This window comes from Heterodontus francisci, chromosome 38 (assembly GCF_036365525.1).
Source record: "Heterodontus francisci isolate sHetFra1 chromosome 38, sHetFra1.hap1, whole genome shotgun sequence".
NCBI lineage: Eukaryota > Metazoa > Chordata > Chondrichthyes > Heterodontiformes > Heterodontidae > Heterodontus > Heterodontus francisci.
In genome coordinates this window covers 8,756,354-8,778,713 of record NC_090408.1, presented here as the reverse complement: position 1 = coordinate 8,778,713, position 22,360 = coordinate 8,756,354, and the positions used below count along the sequence as shown (strand labels likewise).

At 43.1% G+C, this 22,360-nt stretch overlaps 1 protein-coding gene across 1 annotated transcript in view; it reads right to left on the bottom strand.

Moving 5' to 3' along the window:
• Positions 1–21,079, bottom strand: part of minar1 (membrane integral NOTCH2 associated receptor 1) — a 98,935-nt gene extending 77,856 nt beyond the window's left edge. Inside the window, exons 1-2 of the mRNA XM_068017580.1 lie at positions 19,757–21,079; positions 18,710–19,576 (exon numbers count right to left, since the gene is read on the bottom strand). Of these exons, the coding sequence (XP_067873681.1) occupies positions 18,710–19,576; positions 19,757–21,079 (2,190 nt within the window). The remainder of the gene's footprint in view (positions 1–18,709; positions 19,577–19,756) is intronic.
• Between the last annotated feature and the right edge of the window lie 1,281 nt (positions 21,080–22,360).

Below are 22,360 nucleotides of genomic sequence, written 5' to 3'. Positions count from 1 at the left end.
CTCTTTCTCTGCAAAGTACTCATTTATTACCCTAGCCATGCCCTCTACCTTCACAAGAAGACCTTTTTGGTCCTTAATTGGCCCCACCCTTACTTTGACTATCCTTTAACCCTTTACATGTCGATAAAAGACTTTCGTGTTTCCTTTTATTGTTACCTATTCTCATTCACTCTCTTTGCCCGTCTTATTTCCTTTTTCAGTTCTCCTCTATATTCTGGTTGGCGGGTGAGCATAGTGACAGTTCGTACAGCACACTGATTGAGTTGTTCCCTGGTCTAAGTGAACTGTCTGTGGACATTCTTCATTTCTCTGTTTTGGTTGGGGAGCAGAGGGTGCCAGCATTAATGAGGAAGAAGAAGAGTTACAGGTGGAACTGGAAAGATTAGTAGAGAGCTAAAGAATGGGGATGATTTTCGTCTACAGACGCAGGTAGGTTCTAGACAGTTAAAATCTGGTGCAACTCCCACCCTAAAAAGTCAGGTGGCTACAGCACTCAATTGCCTGGTCTCTCTCTGCAGATGCAGCGTCACTATAAGGGCACAGGGTACCTCTTGGACTGTCTGTTCTACCTGGAGCGCTCCATAGCGCTTTCTTATTTTCCAAACACAGAAGAAGCATGTTGGAAGCCAACCAATGCCAAGAATGATCCTGGAGGAAAACAAATAATTATGGACAACTGACAAAAGGGCCTATGAGGGATGTAATGCCAGTGGGAAAAAAACAAATACAGCTGACCCAGAATTGGTTTTCAACATGCTGTGCCTTTCAACTCCTATCTAATTTAGTGAACCATTATGACCACTCTGTATCTATTTTAAGAACATACCAACAATGAATATTGTTCCCGGTGGCTGGGTCTGCATGAGTAGAGTGGTGGTGTACTATGTTGGGGGGAGGAGAGCCTGGTTAGTGACTGGTGAGGTAGATTTTGAAAAAGTTTTAAACTGGTTGTTTTGTCAAAAGAATGACTGTCACTTTTCCTATTATTGGTGAAGTACAAAAAAATTTAAAATTAATCAGAATGCAGAAATTTAGTGCAAAAATTCAAACATTTCCAGGAGAGAATGTCCCATAGATTCTCTGGAAATACCCCAAAAATTGGTGCGAGGGGAGAGGTGGGACTGTATTTGAAAGGATTTGTCTACAAATCTAAACTTGCTGCCTTGATTCCTAATTGGAATGGTCAAGAAGACTGGGCTTGAATCATCTATCTGACAATTTAAAATAAATCTAGCGATGGATCCCCCGTTCCTGAGTGAAAGAAGTTTTAAAGAAAATAATTAATTTCCAAATGGCGATAGAGCAGTTTTCAACAAAATGTTCTTCTCTTTTGGAAAAAAATGTAATGCCACATAAAGTCCAAAATACTAGAAAAATACAGAAACATTATGCAGAGAGAAAATAAACTAGTCAATGCTTTAGTGCTTCCATTTTCTTTAGTCATTCATGTTCTTATATCTTTTTTTCCTCTCATGTTGTGAAGGAATGTTGAGTACGTTACAAGCCTTATATTGATGCACTTTCTGTGTTATTACTTGCTTTTGAATTTTCAGCTCTTCTGGGACCATGTCATCTTTTGCTCATTTTCTAGGTTGGCATTGTGGTTCAGAAGACAACACACTGTTAATACAAGGATCTAGTGATAGATATACTCCATGTATGTGTTGAAATAGAATCATAGGCTGATACAGCACCAAAGGCAGCCATTCATCCCATCATACTTGTGCCAGATCTTTGACAGAGCATCCAATTAGTCTCACTACACTGCTCTTTCCCCATAGCTCTTCAAATGTTTCCTTTTGAAGTATTTATCCAATTCCCTTTTGAAAGTTACTATTGAATCTGCTTCCACAATGCTTTTAGACAGTGCATTCAAGATCATCATAATAATTAAAGATAAAGTTTACATTGCAATAATTAACTATAGTTTTACTTGTAACACAACACTATTAGTAACTCATTAAAAGTTACCTAGTTGTTTCAATTCTGTTATAAATCTTCACTTCAGTTAATGTACAGTCATCACCTAATTTGAATCTTGAGCCTTTCCATGCAGTTAAGTGACCTATAACAGGCATCTTAATTGATGCTAAGCTTGTTCAACCAATATAGAGTGTCAATCAACACACTCAAGTGAATGACACGCGGAATTACAGAGATTACAGCACATAATTACAGCAACCAGTCCATGTTGGTGTTTATCCCACACAAAAGCAATATCTTAATCCCATGTGCCCACCCTGTTCAGCTATCCCTTTACCCCCTTTCTTATCAAGCCTATTTTAAAATGTTGACACTGTCTCTGCTTCAACTATTAACTTTGGTCATGCATTCCACAGCCTCACAATCCTCTGTGAAACAAATTTTCCCCTGCTTTGCCCTAAATCTCTTACATGAATCGTATATGTAGGTCTTCTCATTCTAGTCCCTTCAACTGTTGGAACCAATCTGTTTCTGTACACACTCTTCCATCTCATCATAATTTTAAAACCATCCATCAAATCGCCCCTTAATCTCCTCTATTCTAACAAAAACATCCCCAAATTTTCAAGAGCAATCCATGTACCATTTGAGCATATTCACACAGTGCTATGCAATGCTATTCAGTGTCCCTGCTCTCACAGCCACACAAATGCTGTCCCACTTGGAATAAAACAGGGGTTTTAGCATAAAACCCAGAATCTGCTATTGGTCACATTACTATATAAACATGCCTGAGATCAAACTATGGATTAGCTGACAAAACTAAAATGATGAGGCAGCTTCTAACAAATTATTAATAACATACTAGTGCAAAAACTAAATTCAGTTATGTTTCTTGGACATCTAAGTCTTATGAATTACATAGAATCAGATCCTATCTACAGCGCAAAAATAGGCCATTTGGCCAATCGGTTCCATGTTGGTGTTTATACTCCACAGGCACTACCTCCCACCCTTCTTGATCTCACTCTATCAGCATATCCTTCTATTCCTTTCTCTCTTATGTGCTTATAAAATATACAGATGCGAATTGCAATCATGTTGAGCTCTCTACCTCAAGGTGAATAGATTCTTGCTTGATCTGAAGGTATTGTTCCACTTATTTGATTTTTTATGAAGTGAAACCAGAGAAGCCTCTCCGGTTTGACTTAATTCTGACAGTTGCCTGCTACAGTTCTGCACCAGTTCATCATTTAACATTGCTTCATCTACAAATTCAGCTCTTTGACAAAACATTCTGAATAAATTATCATTTAATATCAAGCTGATGAATATTATATTGTTGATGATGATCATCCTGCGAAGGGCTTAAAAAAGATTCACTCCATCTCAGGGGAAACTTTGTAGCAAAAATAACATTTCAAGGGTTTTTTTTACAGACGATCTAGTGCAAGATCTGAATATAGTGCTGAGCTACATTAATCTCAACAAAGCACAGTGCCATTCAATCTTGTAAACCCTTGTTTCTGACAATTTTAGACCTATCCATCCAGACCCATGCCAACCCAGTTTTTAATCAAACTGGGACCAAGCGACGAAAAGCCCTAATGTTTGAAAGCGTTTTGTCTCCAGTATTTGCAGCTAAGGTATTGTCTTGCCTCCATGAGTCACTTACCTCTGAGTCTGATGCAAATTGGAGCCGAAGGAGATTTTTGAGGTACAAGTGGGTGAATTCTGCAGTGTCTGCACTTGGTCCATTCGTACTGGGTGGTGAGTGGCTAAACCTGGGGTCCTTAAAGGGACAGCTGGAGGCCAAACAAAACAACCCAGGAATATCAAATGTATTGTTTTAGTGGGGCCAGGATTAGCAAGAATGCTCCTCCTGTACACACAAAACACAAGAAACATAGAAAGTTTAAAGCACAAAATGAGGTCATTCAGCCCATCATGTCTGTGCTGGCTGATAAAGAGCTGTCCAGCCTAATCCCGTTTTTCAGCTCTTGCTCTGTCGCCCTGGAGGTTACAGCACTTCAAGTGCATATCCAAGTATTTTTTTTAAATGCAATGAGAGGGCGGCACTGTGGTGAGCACTGCAGCCTCACAGCTCCAGTGACCCGGGTTCAGTTCTGGGTACTGCCTGTGTGGAGTTTGCAAGTTCTCCCTGTGACCATGTGGGTTTCTGCCGGGTGCTCTGGCTTCCTCCCACAGCCAAAGACATGCAGGTTGATAGGTAAATTGGTCATTGTAAATTGTCCCTAGTGTAGGTAGGTGGTAGGAGAATGGGGGGATGTGGCAGGGAATATGGGATTAATGTAGCATTCGTATAAATGGGTGATTGTTGGTCAGCACAGACTTGGTGGGCCAAAGGGCCTGTTTCAGTGCTGTATCACTTTGAGAGTTTCTGTCTTGACCACCCTTTCAGGCAGTGAGTTCCAGACATAGAGCACCCTCTGGGTGAAAAGAATACTTCTGCCAATTACTTTAAATCTAGTCGTTTAGTCATACAGAACTTGAGTATTGCTGAAAATAGAGACATGTAGTTGAAGCTTTTCATCTTGCACTCATCAGGACCATCCACAAGAATACCAATGTAAGGGAAAACAACAACTTTATACTGTATGAGAAGAGAGTGCTGATTGGTTAGCAAGTAAACTCTGATTGGTAGAAGTGTTGCCATGGAGAATGCACCAGTTTACAGTGACTGACAGTTAACTGGCAAGCTTGTTTGAAATTTAAACCAGGCAGCTTGACTCTGATTGGTCAAGGCATTGCCCTGAGGAATGAACCAGTGAATGGCTCAAATTTATTTTGTTTAGCTAAAACAGGCGCAATGTTTGTACATATTCTTTCTGTCTGCAAAGAACAGGGCCCTGTGTATTAATATATGTAGCTTCCAGTACGCGCAAATGCGCCACACTACGAGCCCTACTGACAATCTTAAATTGGCTGTCAACATAATTCTTAGCACACTGTGGATTATTCAGCAAATGTTGTCCAATCACGGAATCACATCTCATGTTGGACACTGTATTTTGAGTTTTGCAAGCACGGGCTGGTTGGGTATGGTCTGTACCTTGCCCATTGCGAACAGCAGATAGGGCATGTTGTTTGATACCACCCGCCAATCTTTGAGACATATGGCCTATATACCTACCATCACACTGGCATTGAAATTCATATATCCCATTACTGATTTGTGTGATAGGTAGGACGTCATTTTGGCTTGATGGCAGCAACATGTTAGTGGCGAATACCACACGTGTTGCTACTGCATAGTAGCAGCGTGAAACAGCTAACTTCATCTGTTGCTCAAATTTTTTGGGATATGTTACCCTTCCAGGGTCATTTGAGGTAGACTGGGCACTTTTCAGGGCCGAAAATGACAGCCTGACAGTTCCACACGCTATAAGATTGGCCTTATCATAAATAGGGTCCGAGCCATTTGCTCACCATGCAAGCTTGATGCTGCAATAGGGCGAATCAAAGACATCCTGCGTGACAGATCAGATCAGATCATTTCTCGTTGTATATCGAGCAAACATATGAATGGGCCTAAGGCCCGTGAATGGACATGTTGGGTGACCAAAAGAGGGGGAGCGTAGGCCAGTTGAAGGGAGGAGATCAAGTGATGAAACCTCCAGGGTAACCTCCAGACAGAGTTGACAACCCTGCCTCCAGAGTTGGTGACGTGTATGACCTAATTTCCTGGCTCTTGCTCAGGCCTGAAGCTGAAGTGCTGCCCACTTTATTCAACCTCAAACAAGAAACGAAAAGCCCTGGAAGAAATGGCATCAAACAACATTGCTACCCTTTACATTCTGAAGCTATCAGACCTACCCTCTACGACAACTTCCTCGATTGCAGCTTCTTATTTCACATACGCACCTATGTTTTGAAAAACATGAGCCAGGGAGTTGGGACAGTTGTAGGACTTCCACACACCAGCCTATCCTGATATTGACCCTGGAGCTCATCTTAACATGTCCTGACTGGGACAAATGGGGCAATAAGACAGTTACAATGATGGTGCCCTGCTTGCCGCCTGTTTACTCCTCCGTTCCAGATGCTGCCATTTAGAAAACTATCACTGAATGACTGGAGAACTTGTTTGCTTCAGGTGGTAAATAAACCCCTTTCAATATGTAAAGTTAGGACCGTGAATACCAGCACATGATTCTATTTTTCCTGTGTGGTGGAGGTGGTAAGGGCCTCATTGGATATGCAGGGTGGGATTTCAATGAGATACCTGCTCCCGATTGGGTCTCCGCTGCTACTGCTGAAATAGCTGTAAGTACAGCTGATTAATTAGAAAGGGAGAGGCAGACAGAGGGAGCTTGAACTGCACTGAAATTCACTAACAATGGCAGGGGAGCAAGACCACCTGGAAGATCTGCAGTGACCAGGGCCCCAAGACTCTCAGAAGCTGTGCTGGAGATATGGACCAAAAGAAGCTTTCTGTTACCCTTAGAGTTATGCTCTATTAAAAAGGATACATAGGCAGTTTGGCAGAGGGTGGAACTGATGGAGAGTGCCAACTCTACTAAACCACAAATGGCAGGATATTCAGTGCCAAAAATGTTAATGACCTCTCCAGGTCAGCTCAAATAAGTGGACGTACGAGTGCCATAAAGAGGCTGAGACACTGCTGGGAGCATGACTCACCTAGACTCTAACAAGGACCACATGGTGTGAAAGAAAAAGCTAATGAGACCATTAATAAATACAAGAGACAAGAGAGTCTGACCAGCCCCCTCACCACCTCTCCTACTATTTCCATTGTCTCAGATCGCATTTCCTGCAAGGTTTGATGAAAAGTGAAGAGACTTTGCATTATTTACACCTCATAGCATATTCACAAGGGAATATCACTGGAGTTTCTGTTGTCATGTCTTCACATATTTCCCCTGGGGAATAGTGTGACAGGTCACACAATGAATGTTCTTTGCATTGTTGTAATCATCATTATACTAGCTGATAAGGTAGTTGGTTGTATACAGCGGGAGGGTTTTATGGGCTCCCATAATCCATACAATGAGTGGGGGCTGCCCATACCCCTGGGACCTGAGTATTCTATTAAATGCCAACCTAGAATTCAGAGCTGGAGCTCTGGTCTTCACTCGCCGGGACTGTGTGGAGTGGCAATCAAGCCCTACACTTTCTAACTCAGAGGCAGGAATGTTTGGGGCCTTGGTCTCCATCTCTGGGGATAGGCTGTCTACTAATATTCATTATACGCCCACCGACTCCCACAGCTACCTCGACTACACTTCTTCACACCCTGCCTCCTGTAAGGACTCCATTCCATTCTCCTAGTTTCTCCGTCTCCGTCGCATCTGCTCTGATAATACAAACTTCCACAACAACGCTTCTGATATGTCTTCCTTTTTCTTCAACCGAGGACTCCCTACCACAGTGGTTGACAGGGCCCTCACCCGTGTCCGGCCCATTTCCCACACCTCTACCCTCACCCCTTCCCCTCCCTCCCAGAACCGGGACAGGGTTCCCCTTGTCCTCACTTTCCACCCCGCCCGCCTCCACATCCAAAGGATCATCCTCCATCATTTCCGCCACGTCCAGCGTAATGCCACTACCAAACACATCTTCCCCTCCCCTCCCCTGTCAGCATTCAGAAAGGATTGTTCCCTGTGCGACACCCTGGTCCATTCTTCCATTTTCCCGACACCCCACCCCCTTCCCACGGCACCTTCCCATGCAATCGCAGAAGGTATAATACATGCCCTTTTACCTCCTCTCTCCTCACTATCCAAGGCCCCAAACACTCCTTTCAGGTGAAGCAGCAATTTACTTGTACTTCTTTCAATTTATTATACTGTATTTGCTGCTCACAATGTGGTCTCCTCTCCAAGCGCCGATTGGGTGACTGCTTTGCGGAACACCTCCACTCAGTCTGAAAACATGACCCCGAGCTTCCTGTCACTTGCTATTTCAACAACCCCCACCCCGCTGTCATGCCAACATCTCTGTCCTAGGATTGCTGCAGTGTTCCAGTGAACATCAACGCAAACTCGAGGAACAGCACCTTGTTTACTGATTAGGCACACTGCAGCCTACTGGACTGAACATTGAGTTCAATAATTTTAAAGCATGACTGACCACCCACCCCCCTTCTTTATTTTTAGTTTTTTTTTAATTTTAATATTATTTTATTTTATTTGTTTCATCTTTCATTTTTTTAACCACTTTTTTCATGTTTGTGCTTTTGGTTAGAGCTTTCATTACTCTGTCATTTAACACCCTCTCTGCACTAACCCTTTATCTTTCACTACACAATTAACACACTCTTTGCCTTTGCCCCATGACCTCCTTGTCAGTTATTCTCTGTGACCCTCTGTCCTATCAAGACCTTCCCTTTTGTTCTCTTTTGGCCCACCCCTTCTTTATTTGCTTAAAAGCTATTACATTTCTAACCTTTGCCAGTTCTGATGAAAGGTCACTGACCTGAAACGTTAACTCTGCTTCTCTCTCCACAGATGCTGCCAGACCTGCTGAGTATTTCCAGCACATTTTGTTTTTATTATGGATCTACCCTTGACCCAGCCTCTTTCTTGTCTTCATGTTGCCATTTGGAGACACCATCCAAATAATGGTGTCAGTTTTCACATGTACACCGATGATGCCATGCCCACTCTTCCATCACCTTTCTCGATCCCTCAACTGTCTCTGTTGTCAGACTGCTTGTCCAACATCCAGCCTTTCATGAGTTGCAGTTTCTTCCAGTTAACCACTGGGGAGACTGAAGCCATTGTCTCCAGCAACAAACTCTACCCTCACCATTGATTTCAGCTCACTTCCTGTCCACTTTCTCAGGTTGAACCAGATGATGCACAACTTTAGCATCAAACTGTGGTTTTGACCCCACATCTTCTCCATCACCGAGACCACCTATTTTCATCACAGTAACATCGGCAGTCTCTGCCACTCTACTAATGAAACTCATCCATGCTTTCGTCACTTCCAGAGCTGACAATTTAATGCTCTCCTAGACAACCTCACATCCTCCATCCTCCATAAATTATGATTCAACAAAACTCTGCTGCTTCTATCCTACCCTAAAAACATTAGCTTTGTGCTCATTGGTCTACAATGACTCCTGGTCCCCTAGCACTTCCAATTTAAAATTCTTCTTATCCTTTTGTGTAAATCTGTTTAAAGCCTCATCCTACCCCTATCTCTGTAACCTGCTTCAACTCTAAAGCTGTCCTAAAACTCTACATTCCACCAATCCTGGACTCTTGTACATACTCCAGCCCCCTGCCTCATCCCTCCATACCAGCATTGGTGGCCCTGCCTTCAGCCTCGTGGGCCATATGAACTGATATTTCCTCCCTAAAGCTCTCTGCCTCGATATTGTCTTTACTCCTTTGAGGCCCTCCTTAAAACCTACCTCTTTGACCAAGCTTTTGGTCACTTGACCTAACATCTCTTTGGTTGGCTGAGCATTCCTTTTGGTCTAAATTTTCTCTGTGAATCACCTGGGAACTTTTGCTCTATTGAAGGTCTATATTAAGGCAAGTTATTGTTGTAATTTACAGCAAAAGAACAACACAAACAGCATGATGAAGGATAGAAAGGCCACAATAAGTCTTTGTCAAAGAGTAAGGCCAGAAGAAAGCAGAATCTGGAAAGAGGAAACTCAACCATTGTTGCAAAATGGAGTTCGTGGCAGATCTGCTGAAAGGGAAGCACAGCAATAATTTGAGGTAAGTTACTAAAGTCATTCCCAGGGGTTGAACAACAGTGTCTGTGTAAAATATTTTGAGGCCCGTGACTGGTAATTTCAGGGATGAGAAATTTCCCATGGGCTTCTTTTTTATGACCAAACCGACTTTAAAAAAAATCGCACTGTCAGTTTAACAGCTGACAGGTGCTGAGAATAGGAAGAGCAGTTTCTGAACTCAAGACAGCTTTGAGGTTTTCCAGCAGGTTCCATTTTTTTTATAAAAGCCCACCGAAAAACCATGAGTCTGTCCGAAGTTCACAAACTGCTGTTCCCGCTCTCAACAACAGTCAGAGAGGGGGATGGGGAGAGAAAGAGAGAGAGTGGGGACAGAGAGAGAGAGGACACAGAGAGGGGGGGTAGAGATGGAGGGATGGAGAGTGAGAGGGGGACAGAGAGTGGGAAGAACACAGTAAGGGGGGACAACATAGAGAGGGGGGAATGAAAAGAGAGAAGGGGGGACAGAGAGTGGGAACAACACAGAGAGGGGGGACAACACAGAGAGGGGCAATAACACAAAGAGGGGGATGACACAAAGAGGGGGAATGACACGGGGAGAACAACACAGAGGGGAGGGAAAACACAGAGAGGGGAACAACACAGAGAGGAGGGAACACAAAGAGGGTGGACACAAAGAGGGATGGGGAGAGAGAGAGGCAGAGAGACAGACAGACAGAGAGAGAGGAGGGTGAGAGAGCGATCAAGATCACTCCTGACAAATGAACATCTATCTGAAATACTTTAAATTGCTACAAGAAGTGTGCGGGCAGACATTGACTACTTCTGCAAGCAAAAAAAAATGCTTAGTATCTCACTAAATCAGTGTCCAACATAGTGATGAGAAAGTAAGCCAATAAATTAATCTTCTCATTTAAAGCTTCTTCGCAAAAATGCATATTGTTGTTGTTTTGATTAATAGTAAGCTAAATTTTTAATACCTTTATCTTTCTGAATATGTCTCAGTGGCCCCCTATGTAAGACCAAAATTGTAATGTGGCCTTCCATGCAAAAAGGTTGGGCACAACTCTCTCTCTATCTCTGTCCCCCCTCTCTTCCCTCTCTCTCTGTCACCCCCTCTCTCCCCCCCTCCCCCTCTCTCTCTTTGTCCCTGTCTCTTTCTGTATCTCTCTCCCATTCTCTAGCAGCAAAGTTATTTTAAACCACAAGTTTAAAGGCTTATGTTATGTAAACTAATTTTAAAATGGCAGAAGTCACTTAGGCAATGTCTCGATTTCTATACTCTGGCACACATTACTTTCACTTGGGACACAAGTTCAGTGACATGTTGAAAGTTGCTGGACTTTTACTTCTCTATAAATGTCACAGTTCTGCTGCTATCCATTTGGAATCACATTGTTCCAGATCGTGTATTGAGAGGAAAACAGACAAGAAAAAGCCAAGGAACTTCGAGAAGTCTGCACTGTAAGTTCCTCAAGAATACAAGAGTACGGTGTAATGGGGCTGAGTGATATCGGCAATAACAGGATGCTGCTGACCCATATAAAATAGATACAATGTAACGGATAGCATTAATAAACCTTAATTTATGATAGAAACATAGAAAAATAGGAGCAGGAGTAGACCATTCGGCCCTTCAAGCCTGCTCTGCCATTCAATATGGCTGATCATTCAAACTCAGTAACCTGTTCCCACTTCCTCCCCGTATCCCTTGAACCCATTAGTCCTAAGAAATATATCTAACTCTTTCTTGAATATATTTAATAATTTGGCCTCAACTGCTTTCCATGGTAGATAATTCCACAGGTTCACAACTCTTCGGGTGAAGAAATCTCTCCTCATCTCAGTCCTTAAATGGCAAACCCCTTATCCTTAGACTGTGACCCCTGGTCTTGGAGTCTCCCGCCATCGGGAACATCCTTCCTGCATCTAGTCTGTCTAGTCCTGTTAGAATTTTATAGGTTTCTATGAGATCCCCTCTCATTCTTCTAAACTTTAGTGAATATCGGCCTAGTCGACCCAATCCCTCCTCATACATCAATCCTGCCATCCCAGGAATCAGCCTAGTAAATCTTCTTTGCACTCCCTCCATGGCAAGAACATCCTTTCTCAGATAAGGAGACCAAAACTACAACACAATACTCCAGATGTGGTTTCACCAAGGCCCTGTATAACTGCAGTAAGACATCCTTGCTCCTGTACTCAAATCCTCTTGCAATGAAGGCCAATATACCATTCACCTTCATAACTGCTTGCTGTAGCTGAATGCTTGCTCTCAGCAACTGGTGTACAAGGGCACCCAGGTGTCGTTGCACCCCACCCCCCCTTTCCCAGTCTATCATCATTCAGATAATAATCTGCCTTTCTGTTTTTACAACCAAAGTGAATAATTTCACATTTATCCACATTATACTGCATCTGGCATGCATTTGCCCACTCACCCAACTTGTCCAAATCACATTAGAGCCTCTTTGCATCCTCCTCACAGCTCACAACACCACCCCCCACCACCCCCACCCAGCTTTGTGTTGTCTGCAAACTTGAAAATGTTACATTTAGTTCCCTCACCCAAGTCGTTAATATATATTGTGAATAGCTGGGGCCCAAGCACTGATCCCTGTGATACCCCACTAGTCACAGCCTGCCACCCAGAAAAAGACCCGTTTATTCCTACTCTCTGTTTCCTGTCTGTCAACCAATTCTCAATCCATGCCAGTATATTACCTCCAATCCCATGTGCTTTAATTTTGTACACTAACCTCTTATGTGGAACCTGATCAAAAGCCTTCTGAAAATCCAAATACACCATAGACTGAAAAGGTTATTCCTTAGAGCAGAGAAGACTGAGGGGGGACCTGATTGAGATATATAAAATTATGAGGGGCATTGATAGGTTAGATAGGAAGAAACTTTTTCCCTTAGTGGAGGGGTCAATAACCAGGGGGCATAGATTTAAGGTAAGAGGTAGGAAGTTTAGAGGGGATTTGAGGAAAAGTTTTTTCACCCAGAGGGTAGTTGAATCTGGAACACACTGCCTGAAGGGTTGGTAGAGGCAGGAACCCTCACAACATTTAAGAAGTATTTAGATGAGCACTTGAAACGTCATAGCATACAAGGCTATGGGCCAGGTGCTGGAAAATGGGAATAGAATAAGAACAAAGAAGAAAGAACAGTACAGCACAGGAACAGGCCATTCGGCCCTCCAAGCCTGCACCGATCTTGATGCCTGCCGAAACTAACACCTTCTGCACTTCCGGGGCCCATATCCCACGATTCCCTTCTCCATCATTGTCAGGTAGGTGTGCCTGGACCTATACATACAAATGGTGGTATGTAACCAGTCTGTTTCTGATGCCATCCGATATCCCTTGTCTGTACCTTTTCATCCTTGTGCATTACATCCAGTGACATAGAATGCTGAAGCAATCCTGACAAAGCTTGCAAAGAAAAGACAAGAAAATTTTCAGCTCCTGACATGTGAAAAACTAACTGACCAGAAATGCCTTTGTGAAACAGACTAGACTAGTGCACTGCATGTGCTTTGTGTGGAAACAGGAAAACTGCAGTCAAAGAGCCAAAGAATCATAGAGTCATAGAGTTATACAGCACAGAAACAGGCCCTTCGGCCCATCGCGTCTGTGCCAGCCATCCAGCACCCAACTATTCTATTCCCATATTCCAGCACTTGGCCCGTAGCCTTGTATGCTATGGTGTTTCAAGTGCTCATCTAAATACTTCTTAAATGTTGTGAGGGTTCCTGCCTCCACCACCTCTTCAGGCAGTTTGTTTCAGATTCCAACCACCCTCTGGGTGAAAAAGTTTTTCCTTAAATTCCTCCCTAAACCTCCTGCCCCTTACCTTAAATCTATATCCCCTGGTTCTTGACCCCTCCGCTAAGGGAAAAAGTTTTCTCCCATCTAAACTATCAATGCCCCTCATAATCTTGTACACCACAATCATGTCCCCCCTCAGCCTTCTCTGCTCCAAGGAAAATAACCCTAGCCTTTTCAGTCTCTCTTCATAGCTGAAATGCTCCAGCTCAGGCAACATTCTGGTGAATCTCCTCTGCACCCTCTCCAGTGCAATCACATCCTTCCTATATTGTGGTGACCAGAACTATACACAGTACTCCAGCTGTGGTCTAACTAGCATTTTATATAGCTCTATCATAACCTGCCTGCTCTTACATTCTATGCCTTGGCTAATAAAGGCAAGTATCCCATATGCCTTCCTAACCACCTTATCTACCTGTGCTGCTGCCTTCAGTCTTCCCTTTTATACAACATGCATTAGTGGGTTGCACTAGCAATTAAAGTCAGCACATACTTAGTGCCAGCACATGCACTACTGTCAGGGAAGCAGGGAATTACAGCACTGCCATCAATGGTGGGAAGGGAGCAAGCTCATGAACTGATGCTTTTCCTGCTCCTATGTGTACAATTCCTGTAGCCACCAAGGCTAACAAAAGTCTGGTGTAAACTTTAGCCCCAAACAATGATAAAGAATATAAATTATATTGGCAAATTTTCTTTTGCCTATTTCATGAACACAATTCAATTTATCACCTTATAAGAAATGAGTTGCCAAAAATACACAGTAGAAATTCCTGCTCAGTTTCCTCCCAAAATCCCATCTTAATAAATACTAACCAATTCAGTTTATTCTGCGTGACATTAAGGAATGATTGAGTGTACTGGACACTCCATATGGTCCTGATAGTTTCACCCACATCCCAAGAACAAAATAAAAGCAAAATACTGCGGATGCTGGCAATCTGAAATAAAAATGAAAGTGCTGGAGAAAACTCAGCTGGTCTGGCAGCATCTGTGGAGAGAGAAACAGAGTTAACGTTTCACCTCTGAAACATTAACTCTGCTTCTCTCTCCACAGATACTACCAGACCTGCTGAGTTTTTCCAGCACTTTCTGTTTTTATCCCAAGAATAAAACTTCTTCTTTAAAAAATCACTACTTCTCCAATAATCAAACAGCACATTTCAATTGCAGAAGGACCTGGATAACAGCCACACTTTAGCTGGCAACAGTCAGGTCATATGGGCAGTACATAAATGTCTGGCAATGACAATTTCGATCCAGAAATGGTCCAACCACCTGCTCCTGAGCTTCAACATAGGAGTAGATCTTTCAGCCTCTTGCGGCTGTTCTCTAATTAAATTAGATCACAGCTGATATGTACCAGAACTGCATTTACTTGTCTTTGCTCGATATATTCATAACACCCTTACCACACCCTTACCTAACAATGATTTATTTATCACAGTTTTGAAAATTTCAATTGCACACCCCCCAGTATCCACAAGCTTATGAAGAGAGAGTTTCAGATTTTCACCACCCATTGTGTGAAAAAATGCTTCATGAGTTCCTTCCTAAATGGTCTAGCTCTCTGATTATGCCCCCTTGTTCTGGATTTCCCCATCAGAGGAAATAGCTTCTCTATCATCATTTAAAATACCTCAATTAGATCACCCTTCAACATTCTAAACTCAAGCAATACAAGTCAAGTTTATGCAACCTAGCCTCATAATTTAACCCTTCAAGTCCTGCTATCATTTGGTAAATCTACAGTGTAACCCGTCTAAGGCTAATATTTCCTTTGATCACTGAGTCCTCAACATCAATAATTTGAGAGGCACCATTGACCAGAGGCTTAACTGGACTGTTCATATCAATACTGTTGCTTACAAAAATATGATAGAAGCTGCATACTCTGCAAACAATGGCAAATCTTCTGGTTCTTCAATGTCTCTCTACTATCTGTAAAGCTAGCCTGGAGTTTAGAATGTTTACCATTCCCCTGGATGAGTGCAGCAACAACACCACTCAGGAATCTCAATTCTATTCAGAACAGATCTTGATTGGTGCCCCTGCCACAGGACTCCTGTCACCCTGTGGCTACAGTATGAATGATCTGCAAGATGCGCTGCAACAACTCACCTAGATTAATCCAACAGCCTCTTCCTTTCCCTCTTGACCTGAATCACTGAGAGTAATAAGAACAGCAATGCTCCGAGAACACCATCACCTCCAAGTTTTCCTTTAAGTCATACACCATCATGACTTGGATATGTATCACTGTTTCTTTATTGTTGCTGGAGCAATACCCTGGCATTCCCTACCTCTCACCATTGTGGGAGCACCATCAGCAGAAGGATATAGCATCTCAAGGAGTAGACTCGACAGCTTCTCAAGACAACCAAAGATCAGCAATAAATGTGACTCACATCCTGAGAACAAATAAAGATGTGATACTGGAAACAAAGCACCTGAATACAGAAGTACATTTTGAAGTTGTTCATTCTTATCCAAGCTTTGACCAATTTGCCTGTTTCTTTAAAAACTTGCCAGTACTCATATGAAGAGAGTTTGTTATGTTGTATTTCATAGTTCAGTGGTGAGTAGGTATAGAACTCCTATAAGTGTAAAAGAGACAGATTGAGTCCAATTTAAGCTTTGGTGGTGTAATGAAGAGAATAGATACAATTTATCTGTGGTATTGAAATATGTATACCTTTCATCAGTGCCATATTTAAGGGAAGAATTAGAGGTGTGCTGCTTGTCAATTGCAGAAGACTTGTTTGATGGCCAGCAGGGCCAGGATTGAACATTCTGCTTTGGGAATACTTCAATGTTAGGACTTCCAAAACCTCAGTCATCCTGTGCTCTTGCATCTACTCATCATGTTCTTGTGCAGTGTGATAAACCCCATAAACCCATGAATAATTGTTAGAAGACACACAAGTGAGTTTGAACTGACGCAGTGAATTCACACTTTATAACCTGGAAATTCCTGTTGGTGTAACTGTTAGCACATCTTTTTATCTAAACAAGGGTGTATAAATTGGTATTGATCAGCAAAGCCAACCCATAATCTAGTCTGTGTATCAATAATGCTTTATCACATTGCACTGTGCTGAAATTCTGCCATATCAGAGTCACCATTTTTGCTGGCAAGTGGCAATAACAGTAATTGACTGCTTGTGGTGTGTCATTGTTCCATGTAGCTGATTGATAGTAAAAACATGACAGACAATACAGTGCACGCCCAGCAATGAAAGTGCAGTACCAATAGATATCAAGTTCACAAAGAGTCAAGTATGAGAATGCCACGTATTTCAAAAGATGTAAAATGAGATGGCTTAACTTTGAGACTCTGAACTTGTTTTTTAGAAATGAATTAATAGATACACAATTCATAGAATTACACATCACAGAAAGAGGCTATTTGACCCATCGTGCTCATGAAAAGAGCTATCCAATTGTCCCATTTCCCTGCTCTTTCTCCTTAACCTGCAAACCTTTCCTTTTTAAGTGTACAATCGTCTGATAACTATAGTGCTGCACTATAGTTTCCACAAAATATCTGTCTCTAACCTATATTTGTATGACGCAGATTACCATTCATGATTTTGGTTCTGTATCAGATGAGCCCAATCTTCAGTTTATAGAGATATATCTTTCTGAAGATCTCCCTGTGCCTGTGACATTGTACCCCATCATTGTTTACTGTTCTAAACTCATATTAGCTGTTATTCATGATTGGGAATGAGGGAAGATTTGGAACATAATGACTATTGGTTTGTATTTCTGGGGCATTTAGGAGGATTATATTTTTGCTTCTGTCATTGGTTTGTATGTATACAAACAATTAACAGAGAATGACTTGAAGCTGCAACCTCCCTGCCCAGGTGCTGTCCCATATATAACATAAAATAATGCAGATCTAGAAATTCTGTTTTCATCATTTGTTTCTTCTTTCCTTGGCCTGGACCTGTTCTCCCAAATATCACTCAGGCTCAGTTATAATATACATGTTAAATCGCTGCAAGGAGTCCTCTGCAAGATTTTGCAGCACTGTATTTGGTGTTAAGTGTGATAGCACCTTGAAGAGGCAGTCTAATACTGATTCAACTTCACACTGATTCCAGTATAACTACAGTTGGTTAAAGCCAACTTGTTATACTTACAACTGAAGTTTCATTATAATTTGATGGCCTGCTGCTAATATTAAGAAAGGGATGACTGTGTCATTGATCCACGTCTACCCTTAAACATTTCACCTGCAATATGAGCAACACTGTGCCCATATGTTTAGCTTAATCTGTCACTGGCACGAGTCTCAAACATTAACTGCAGTATAATGATAGGCTTAAATTTATTGAAATTGGTTGATTGACAATGACCTTAATCTCTCAGGATGCATTTATGCGCACGTTTAGTGCCTCCGATATTAAATGTGAATGTTGTAAATTAAGAGTTAAGAATCAGACAAGTTAATTGAGACTGTGCTTCTCTCTTGAGTTATGTGGAACCCTAATTTTCAATTTACATAATATTTATTCAGCACCTGGCAGCAAATCATTGCTTGGTTCTGGTGCCAATCAGCAGCCACGCCAGCATGTTGTAAAGTCTTGTGTGTGTATATTTATGCAGATCGCCCATGCCATTGCTCAGCGTTAGTGGGAGGATCGCTGTATTATAACAGGGATGTCATCAAAAAGGTGTCAAAGTGTCATGGGAAGTGTGCCATATTCAGGAGGCTGGTGTTCTGAGCGATATTGGTCCCGATTCTGGATTTAGCTGCATTTACATTAAAATTATAATATATTTATAATATAATTCTCTATGTTTTGCATTTGGCAAACTCTTCCTGTGTCACGTTTACTTCCCGTCACACCTGATAACATGTCTATTGTTTTAAAAAATCAATTCTTCCACTCGCTTTGAGCAATTCCTGGGCACCTCTCTTACAACACCTTGCAGTAAATAGGCATTGATTTTTCGACCCATTTGACTTTTATGTGAGTTATTAGTAAATAGGATAACTAAGCAGTGAGCAGATTCATCACTGGCATAGTGCTGCCGGCCATGTGAGAGTCTCTAATTACATCTGATCCTTTCAAATGAGATTGCTTTATGGGCAATAAACATTTCTAATTGTCTAATACTTGCTATTACGATTTTTCCTGGCTTGCTATCAGTTGCCGACATGTCATTCACGTGGCATCCTTCATGTGAAGCGAGGAGCAAGATGAGAAAGAGATGGCAATTTAGCAGAAAGTAATGCAAATACCTCTCCGGTTTTGCGCTGCCAGTCCTTGCTGTCTGTTAGCACCTGCTGCTTGCCCTCCCCCAGGGTGATGCCCCGCTCGCTGCTGCTGCTGTTGCCCGCTGCCCTCCAGTCCCGGGGCGAGTTGGAGATGCTGGCGATCTTGGACTCGGTGGCGCTGTTTTCCTCCGTTAGGGATTTGGATGATCTCCGGACGAACACACTTTTTCTCAGAGCTTTGACGCGGAGACTCTCATTGTTGCTGACGGGCGAGCCTTTCTCCGCCGCCGGCTCCTGGATCTTCTGATCCAGTTTGTTGAGTTTGGCCAAAACCTGGGAGATCTCATCCCGGACCCCGGACAGAGTCTCCAGCTTCTTCTCGATCTCGCCGATCCTCAGTACCAGCTTGCAGACACTCATCTTGAGTTCTTCGTCCCCGGGCTGGTTGGGAAGAAGCCCCTTGCCCATGTCCTTGTGGGGGGCGATGGCTTTTACCGGGGTCCGCTCCGGGCTCCCACAGTCTGACTTGGGCAGGCGGGATAGGGAACCACTGCTGTTGTAACACGACTGCAGGAGACCGGTGGAGCCATTCACACTCATGTCATCTAGAAACCTGAAAATGTCACTGATATCATCACTGAGACCCTCGGAGTCCTCGTCCGACTGTTTGATGGGCACTTTCTCCCCGTACTTGGGATGATGCCCATGGGCACTCTCTTTGCACTTGCCTCGGACCGCCTGCTCGGTCTGCGTCCCCACACTCGCCGTCTTGTCAAATTTCTGCAGTTGCGAAGTGCAGTTGACACTTTTCTCTTTCACCTTCCTCGGGTTGCAGTGAACGGCCGGCTCGAGTTTTGAGTTGATCTGGTTGACCGGTTGGCCCAGGGACTCCTCGCCAGTCGTTGCTGCCTGTTGAAAGTAGCAGTGTGCCCTGTCCATGGTGCTGATGGCCTCTCCAGCCTCTGCTGCCTGTTGAAAGTAGCACTGTGCCCTGTCCATGGTGCTGATGGCCTCTCCAGCCGCTGCTGCCTGTTTGAAGTAAGACTGTGCCCTGTCCATGGTGCTGATGGCCTCTCCAGCCGCTGCTGCCTGTTTAAAGTAGCACTGTGCCCTGTCCATGGTGCTGATGGCCTCGGCTGTTGCTGCTGCCTGCCTCTGGCGAGCTTCGGCTAACAACTCTTCTTTGGCATTGTTGCTCTGATATCTGTGACTGTTGCCCGAGTGTTTCTTTCCAGAAAAGTATTTTTCACAATCCTCAACTGTGTCGTTGTTCAGACTCCAGCTCTTTAAGAGCCAAGGCGCCGGCTTGTTTGATTTGGAGGACAGTTTCCGGGGCTCTTGTGATATGGTACTTGGTCCAAAATAGGTGGTTCCTTGAAGGTCATCCAAACTTTCATGTTTGACGTATCTTTTTTCTTGACTTGTCGATAGGAATGAATCGCAGTAAGGATTGTTATAGGGCATCTCAAAACTGTTACTGAAAAAGCTAGAGAAACGTGACCCATTTTTTCGAATGTGGGAGCCATTGTCCTCATCCTCTGATTCTTTGTCCATTGGCACCAACTTGGCAACGCAAGGAAGCATATCCTGAAGTTCGCCATTGAACACAGATCTTCCCTGTACACAGGGACTGATTGTGAACGCTTCGTCGCTGGAATCGAATGCCTCGTTCCTGTCAGTTTTCCTGGTCGGGGAGTCTTGATCTGAGTTTGAATCCTGGTCTGGATCCATGGGGAAGTATGTGGTCTGCATGATACATGCCTGAGGGTCGATACCGTTAAAAGTTGGGGATGCTTGTAGTCGGTCAAGTGAGGTTGCCCTGCCTTTATTCTCCTCTGTTCCCGCATTCCTGGCCCCGAGGAAAAAATTAGGATCTGAAGTGCAAATGAGACGTTGGCAGTCCTTACAGTCGGATGCGGGACATATATTAGAGCCTCTGGGTGCCGAATGTTCACTGCAGCCGTCCCTGTCCATCGTGTCGTGGCCAGATACAGGAGAGCGAATCCGACAGATTTCAGTATCCGATCGACAGGATTCAAAAGATTCATTTTTCCTAACCTTGTGTTGGTGTCGATGAGGCAGCTTTTCCTTCGCAACCCCACCGTTCATCTGAATCAGATTAAACATGGTGACGATATCGGCAGCAATCATGATCTTTTTGGACTGTGGGTTGTCCACATTGCACCGTAATTTCTCTTTGAAAAGAGTGGCTGGGAAATTGGGGTCCAGGCAGGCGGTGTAAAATAAAAGGCTCCTCAGCTTTGCCAAATGAGTTAAATCAAAGCGAGCACAAAGCAATTTACACAGATCCTGATAGGAAACCGTGCTGTGATTCGTATCCAATTCTTCCAAGATCCGTACGAGAAAAAGCGAGTATTCCGGGGGAGCTTCCATTTTCCTCATCCGCGATGCTATCGATTGAAAATAAATTGATTTCTTCCCTCCCTCTAACGAATTAGATATCTAATTCTATTGTGTTACTTCGGGTTATGCTGTTGGTAAAACACATTTTGAAGCAATTGATATTTTCTTTAAACTCCCCACAAAAAGGCTAAGAGTCTGAAGGATCTATTACCTCCAGAAATGAACAGCCCAGTATTGTACATATCCCGCACATACCCTGTACATACCGTGTGCAGGTGGCTTAGCTGCCTGGAGTCCTGCTTCACACATAATTTGCATCCAATAATGCGAACAGATCAATAACTCCCAGAGAAAGAGCCAGTTTGCCTACATTCCTCGCCTTATTTTCTTGAACTCCACACGCCGAAATATAGCGTGACCTGCAATTAAAATGCCGAGCCTTGCTGAAAATCCATGGTCGGTCAGTGGCACGTTTGGAGGAAGGAGCTGTCCACAAGCTAGAGGGAGTGAATGGTGCTGAAAGATTAGGAATCACATTGTTTCTCTCCAGCATTACGTCATTTACATTCAATCCAATGGATCGGCTTCAGGGAGAAACATAAGGAGAGGCTCTCAACGTGTAGGAACTGTATGCAATTTCAAACTTTACTCATTCTTCGAAAAACCGAACAAAACACCGCGCTGTCACTGGAAGGACTGGAATATAAGGACAGTTAACATGAAGCACATGTCTGGTGCAAGAAAATATATAGCGCAATTTACGATCTCAGGACGTCCCAAAGAGTTTTCCAATCAATTGACTACTTTTAAAGTGTAGTCACTGTGGTAATATAGATAATGCAGATAATTTGCGCACAGCAAGGTTCCCCAAACAGCAATGAAATAATAGCCAGTATGTTCAGTGATGTTGATTGAACCAGGACTCCAACAGAACTCCCCAGCACTCCTTGCAATAGGATCATAGGAACAGAAGGATACCATGCAGAGCCTTGAGCGTATTTCTCCCATTCAATTAGAATATGGCTGATTTGTATCTTACTTCCATCTACACACGTTGGTTCTGTAAACCCTTAATACACTTGTTTAACAACAATCTACGAATGCCAATATTGCGACAGGTTTTTGAGGAAGAAAGTTCCAGACTTCCACTCCCCTCTATGTGAAGAAGTGCTTCTTGACATCACCCGTGAATGGTCCAGGTCTAATTTCAAGTTAATGTCCCCTTCTGAACTCCCCCTCCCAACACCCACACTTACACCCACAGATGAAATAGTGTTTCTCAATCTTACCTATCAATTCATTGAATTATCT